This window comes from Trichechus manatus, unplaced genomic scaffold (assembly GCF_000243295.1).
Source record: "Trichechus manatus latirostris isolate Lorelei unplaced genomic scaffold, TriManLat1.0 scaffold00007, whole genome shotgun sequence".
NCBI classification, from domain to species: domain Eukaryota; kingdom Metazoa; phylum Chordata; class Mammalia; order Sirenia; family Trichechidae; genus Trichechus; species Trichechus manatus.
In genome coordinates this window covers 2,267,798-2,275,151 of record NW_004443943.1, presented here as the reverse complement: position 1 = coordinate 2,275,151, position 7,354 = coordinate 2,267,798, and the positions used below count along the sequence as shown (strand labels likewise).

The following is a 7,354-nucleotide window of genomic DNA, read 5'->3' as shown; positions in this document are numbered from 1 at the left end:
GGGTTTGTACCTAAAGCCCAGATGCTGTCTTTTAAATTCAATTCTCCACTAAAAATAACCAGGATTCCTTGGAGAAACGGCTGATTTCAGGCAGGGCAACAGATAGTACACAATGAGCCTGAAATGTCTTGCTATGCCATAAAGCAAGGAAGTGCCCAAAGAATTATGGTGATATGTCAAAAAAGACACAGAAGCCATTTTGAATGTGCCCCCACTGGCCAAACGACTGGGGACAATATGAACCTCAAGATAAATAATGATATTAACAGATTATGACCCACTGAATCAAAACAGAAAAATGAGTCCATTCTGATATAAATAAATCAATGAGTAAATTGAAAAAGTCTAACAATGGATGGGATACTTACATGGTACCCCTCCAACACACACACAAGTCACAAATTAATTACAAAAGGAAAAAGAGTAACTTTACAGTAGAGAAGCTTGGTGGACACCACCTTAATCAAGTGATCAAAGTGAACATAATCAGTAACAGAGCAAATAAGAACTATGTGCCACCTGACAGGCACATAACTTCTGAACACAGCATCACTTCTGTGATCCTCCTGCCAAAGATCATATCCTGAATCTAATACCGAGAACACATCAGACAAGTCCAAATTGAGGGACCTCTACAAAATAATTGACTATAATCTCTAAAAATGCCAAGGTAGTGAAAGTCAAGGAAAGACCATTTCAGATAAAAGGCAACTAAAGAGGCATGATAACTAAACGCAATGCATGATTCTGCACTAGCTCCTTTTGCCATAAAGGACGTTATTGGGACAAAGGATGACACTTGAGTAGAGTCTGAGGATTAGGCGGTAGGAACGTATCAGTATCATTTCTAGACTTGGATAGTTGTATTGCGGTGATGTAGCAGGATGTTCAGTTAGTAGGAAATACATATTAGCGTAGTAGAAGGTAACGCATCACCATGTGAACAACTTGTTCTCATACATTTTTTGGTAATAAAAGATTTGGCATTCAACTTGCAACTTTTCTGTAAATGTGAAAAAAAATTCAAAAAACATTAAGACATTCCCTTGATGTAGTCTGCAGGTAGGTATATGGCCTTCTTACCTATATGGAAAGCATTGAATATGATAATTTATTCTGTACATCAGAGCATAAATACAAACCCAACACATGGCCCTGGTCCACACTGGAACACACAAAAACGGTTTTCAAAGCTTTTTGCTGCACCCCTGTTGGTAGTGCCATAAAATGGCTAGCTACTCACTCTTAGTATTATTACCAAAAAACCTTAGTACTCTAGGAAAAAAAAAAATTGGTAAAAATAGTTATTTACTATACAGATGCAAGGTAGCCAAGGCTTGGTACATCAGTTAAAGGCAAAAGAACAACCATCTAAATCAATAGTGCAAGTAAAACAAAAAAGATTTTATCAACTTATATACCAACATTCTACTATAGAACGGCACACAAATTTTCTTGGACTCTTCAAAACAATTTTTTTTTTTTTATTATTTATTAATACCTTGTTAAAGCTGTTAGCTTTTAGAAACAGAAGGTTTCACCTGGGAGAAATACATTCATATATTCAATATAGGCAATGATTCCAAAACACAGAGATAAATAAATAAGAATTCTATAAAAGCATGCATCTGAGTAATACACCTGAAATCAACTTTCTGATTTATGAATTTAAAGTTTAAAAGTAAAATTCTTTATACAGGCAATCCTGATTTATGAATGGCTTATGTTCTACATATCTGTAAGCTAGCTGTTTTTAAGTTAGAATGCACTTCCTAAAGCAATTGAATCATAAATGATTAAATTCTCAGACCAGTCCATAAAGTTTGTGCAATAAATAATGTATCCGGAACCTAAATACCACGTGTAACAATTTGTTTCTCTGGTAAAATAAGTGCAGATTTCACAGTAGAACAAGAAAAATACTTCCTGACAGGGATACTGGATTTAGAATTTGCTGCTCTGCAGTTCTCTTGCTACATACCTGCAATTAACTGTTACTTCTAACCTAGATTTCTCTACAATGCAGGACCATTTGTGGAATAAAATGTAGAGTCACAGATTCTTCTCTATACTCCTGGGCAAGAATTATGGCATCTAAGCTAGTCACTTAACCTATCTGAGAATCAATTTGTCATTTTTAAAATACCACCTCATCTTAGGTAGGGGGTTGTTGTGAAAATTGCATAGGATAATGTGTATATGACATCTATTATTGTGTCTGAGATAAAATAGATGCTTTCCATAATTTCCAGTCCAGGGCAGTCTGACTCCCAAAACCATGCCCTTTCCATTTTTCAATGTTTCCTTTAAGTCTTTGTACAACATACTAATCAAAATATTTAATTCTTCTTTTCTAACCTGGGAAAGTGTTAGGGCCAGATGAAATGAAACAAGAAGATAAAGAGAAGTTTGACTTTCATTACTTGAAGATTTTATGTAATTCATCCATATTTTCGAATAAGGAACAAGGAGTTTTAAAAACGACAACAACAATGAGAAAAACAGGCAGGAGAAAGAAGCCAGATAACATCTCAGTTCCGTATGAGTCAATGTTTCATAATGTGGTTTCATTATCTTATAAAAAGTATAAAAATTTCTTGACTCCAAATATAAACCTTAAGATATCATTTTGGCTGTTCCTTTCAACTAGCAAGAACAATAAAATTGAGTTATAATTTAAAAAATCTTTGTATTTTATCTTGATTCTATAGTATTTAGAGAAGCACTGGTGGTGCAGCGGTTAAGAGCTTGGCTGCTAACCAAAGGGTAGGAGTTTGACTCCACCAGCTGCTCCTTGGAAATCCTATGGGGCAGTTCTACTCTGTCCTGTAAGGTTGCTATGAGTTGGAATCGACTCGACGGCAGTGGGTATGGTACAGTATAGTATTTAGCAGATATTGGCATAAATCTATTTAGGTAAGCCCATTATATTAACATACAGACTTTATTACTGAATAAATTAGGGGGTTTTTTTTTCTTCATAAAGTCTTTTCCTTTTAATAACAGGCTTTCTTCTTTTTCAAAATATGATTAATTTATAAGACATCAATTTACACATACACTTCCAGGAACATGCCTATCCCATAAAAAGAGTTAAGCACAGAAGTTGGTGTTTCTTAAAATTTGTTCTGTGGAATCTACAAGTTCCAATGTCAAATAAGTTTGGGTAACAGTTTTAGGCTTTGGTGTTTTAAGCGTAAGTCTGAGAAAAAGATAAAACTATCTTTTAACTTTAGATAAATAAGTATGATTAATGAAATCCAAGGGTAATTCTAAAGCATGAGAAAAAAACGTATAACTTCAATTAGAACAAGGAAAACTTGAAATAATAAAAGTAATCAATCCTTGAAAAAGAACCATGGAACTGGGAGAACAAATAGCACAGAGTGTGATGGTAGATTTAAACCAAGTATATAACTATTTGACATTAAATGTAAAAGAATTAAATGCTACAGTAAAAAGGAAGGAGACTGTCAAAAGGATAAAAATAAAAATCCAATATAATGTTATCTGGACGGGCATGTCTATAACTTAAAAATAAGTAAAGGTTAGGGTAAAAAAACAGAAGCAAACACACAATTTAAATCCTTGTGCATTAAATAGCAAAGACTCAAGTTATACAAATCAAAAATGGACAGAACAATGAGAATTAGAAAAATCCATAATCATAGTAGGAAACTTTATCATACCTCTCTCAGTAACATAGAATATGTAGACTATAATCATTAAGAACAGAAAATTTGTACAATATTTCTAAGAAATAATTAGTACATATAGAATAATTTCAAAAAATATATTCTTTTCCAAGATAAATGGCACATTTATAAAAACTGGCTATATACTGGGCCATAATACAGTCTCTACAGATTTCAAAGGTCTGAAGTGATAAACTATATTATTTGATCACAATGCTTAAATTAAGCTAGAAAACTAGATGACACTACATTTTGTTAATTAGAAAATACATTTAAAATTAGCTCAAGGTTTAAATCACAGTAGAAATCACAAAATATTCTAAAGTGGAAAATATTATGTATCACAATGTAGGGAATACAGCAACACTTATGGGATAAATACAGCAGTATTTATCGGAAAATTTATAAATTTAAATGCACATATTAATATTAGACAAGAAAGGCTGAAAATCAACGAGCTAAGCATCCAATTCAAGAAGACAGAAAAACTATCACAAGATAAACCTCAAGAAAGTAAAAGGAAAGAAATTAAATAAATTAAAAAAGAATTAATGGAATAGTAAAAAAAACTTATAATGGAAATTTTTTTAAAGTCCAAGGAAGGCTCTTTGAAAAGATTAATAAAACTGACAAACATTTGGCAAGAATGATTGAAAAACAACAACAACAAAAAAAAAATTTACAGAAGGCACAAAAAGTTAACACCAGGAATTGAAAAGGGGGGGCATCACTACAGATGCTGCAGAAATTCAATAGACAGGAACATATCATGAAGAATTTAATGCTAAAAAATTTCAAATTTTATAACAAATGGATATATATCTAGAAAAATATAATTTACTGAAATGGACTCAAGAAGAAACAGAAAACCTGAAGATTCTTGTAACTTTTAAAAATAATAGAATCAGAATAAGGGATGGTGATATCATCATACAATGAAATAATATAAGCAATGAAAATGCATACATACACAAAGATGAACAGAAAAAGCAAGTCATTAATAAGACATACAATGTGATTCCATAGTCCAAACTAGGCAAAATTAAGCTATATTATTTAGGGAAGCCTACATAGGTAGTAAAACCACAAAGAGAAAAAAAGGAAACAAATACCATAAAAGATGACATCTATTTACCCCTAAGGTAACTAAGTTTCTGGTGGTGCAGTGGTTAAGCACTTAGCTGCTAACCGAAAGGTTGGTGGTTTGAACCCACCAGCTGCACCGCAGGAGAAAGATGTGGCAGTTGACTTCTGTAAAAATTACAGCCTTGGAAACCCTATGGGCCAGTTCTACTCTGTCCTACAGGGTTGCTATGAGTTGGAATTGACTTGACATTAACGGGTTTGGTATGAGTTTTAGTGTTGGCAATGATATATTTCTTGACATGGGAGGTAGTTACACAGCTATTCATCTCATAATTATTTGTTAAACTGTACATTTACATTTTATGGACTTCTATTTTTAACTTTCATTAGGAAATTAAAAAAAAAAATACTGTTGTAAAACCATAAATCTCATCAGTATGGAGCCACCAATCTTTACAAAGTTAAAGTAGTACGAGGTAATGAGTGCACTTACCACATAGTTTACATATTCAGAAAATAAACAAAAATAAATAATCCAAATTACCTTTCCAAAATACTTTACCGTATTTTTCATCACAGATAAAAATAATTTGGGAGAGTGGAGAGTGCTCACACCAAGTTTTACAAACCTCCCTAATCATCTAATCACCTTCTTCACCTTCCTATACCTTTCTCTTGGATAAACTGCAGCTATTACTATCTCCAGAGAGGAAAAGGTTACGATTAACGTAGTCCTATCTTCTTTTATATCCTCTGCTTCCTACCAACAGAAGGGTTAACTGCCTCAATTTCAAATTTAAAAGTAAAATAGGTCTTCGTTTGCCAAAGTGGTGAGGTCATCAATTTCAAGTCAAAGACAAGGACTCAGAACACCTAAAATCTTTCTGTAGTCACTAAGTTAGCTTCACAAACAAATATGTGGCAAAGAGCATAGAGAGAGGAAAATAAACTTTCCTCCTTTGGCAAAAGGGGATAGATATGTTTAAAAGAACCCACAGGGTCACTCATGCTTATAATATTTAAACCAATATCTGTTTCAGGGGAACATATTAAAATTAGAAATTACTGACACCACATATGTATATGCATAATATATGTAATAAGTAAAACATATAATGTACAAAATGTACTTACCATTTCCATTAATAGACAGATTATGCGTCTTGAAGCTATCCTCAGTACTTTCCAAGGTCAGAGTAGTATGAGCTAGCAAATTATACTTTACACCACTAATAGTGAGAAACAAGACATGTTTTAAATATTTTCATGTTTTCTATTACATGAAACATTTGAATGTTAAAGATGACAGTTTAGTCAACATACGTTATTAATAAATTTAACACATTTATCTCTTTATGAAGTTTTGTCTTAATAAAATCTGCAAACTGGTTGAATTCATACACAAATGTTTCTCTGAAGGATCTCCATCCATCCACTCAGTAAATATTTACTGAAAACCTAATATGGGCCAGGTGATGAGCATTTAATGATGAATAAGACCCAACATTATATTCTGGTACAGGCAGGGAGAAAAAAAAAATATTGGTATTTGCACGTTGTAATGCAACTTTTTCTATGAAGGAAACAAACAGATGAGAAAACTGAGGACCTATGTTAGGCAGGGGAACTAGGAAAGGTGTCTCAGGACGTAACAGTTATGCAGTCATAAAAGGAGCTGGCCAAGCAAAGAATGCATAAAAACATTCCAAGCAGAGAGAACAGCATGTGCAAAGGGAGGGTCCAGACAGGACCTGTGTGGCTGGAGCACGGTGAGTGAGTGGGAAACGTGTGCTACACGAGGTTAGAAATACAGGCAGGGTTAGGTCACGCAGGGCCTTGTGCACCTTGGAAGAAGGGTGGATTTAACTCTAAGTGTAATGGGAAGTCACTGAAGGTTGTTAAGAAGGAGAGTAATAGGAACTGATTCATATTTATTTCCTGGCAGTAAGAATTAATTTCCTTGGTTTGGGTTATCTGCTTCAAAAATGTGAGGTTTTTATCTATAGTGTGAGAAAGATAGACTTCATTACTAATAACTTTTTTTCCATTCCATTATAATCCCTTTATGCTGCTTAAAGTACCAAGAAAATCTAGGAATAAATTTCATATCCTGGCACTCTGTGGTGATAAAAAGTGAGTTTTTATTCAATAATACTTGTATTTTCTGTGCTAGTAATCTTAATTTTATGACCTTTCTTGGTTTTATTATTTATTTTCCAAAACAGTAAAATCTCAAAACTCAAAATATCAAAGTTGTTGCTGTTAGGTACGTTTGAGTTGATTCCGTATCATAGTGACCCAATGTGACAGAGTAGAACTGCCCCACAGTGTCTGAGGCTGCAATCTTTACGGGAGCAGATAGCCAGGTCTTTGTTCCATGGAGCAGCTGGGTGGGTTTGAACTACCAACCTTTCAGTTAGCAACCAAGTGCTTAACTGTTGCGCCACCAGGGCTATCAACATGATAGTAATTTGTTGTTCTTATATAGGTTTTATGGAGTGATATTTTAGGAAAGTGGGTGGGAGCTTTAAATTGATAAAGCATTATAATTTTTCCCTCTTACGATAATGAAA

General features: G+C 33.6%; 1 protein-coding gene across 1 annotated transcript in view; it reads right to left on the bottom strand.

Annotated features, from left to right (window-relative positions):
- Nucleotides 1-7,354, bottom strand: part of RTKN2 (rhotekin 2) — an 81,353-nt gene that overhangs the window by 32,155 nt on the left and 41,844 nt on the right. Inside the window, exon 6 of the mRNA XM_023738662.1 lies at nucleotides 5,821-6,010. Within this exon, the coding sequence (XP_023594430.1) occupies nucleotides 5,821-6,010 (190 nt within the window). The remainder of the gene's footprint in view (nucleotides 1-5,820; nucleotides 6,011-7,354) is intronic.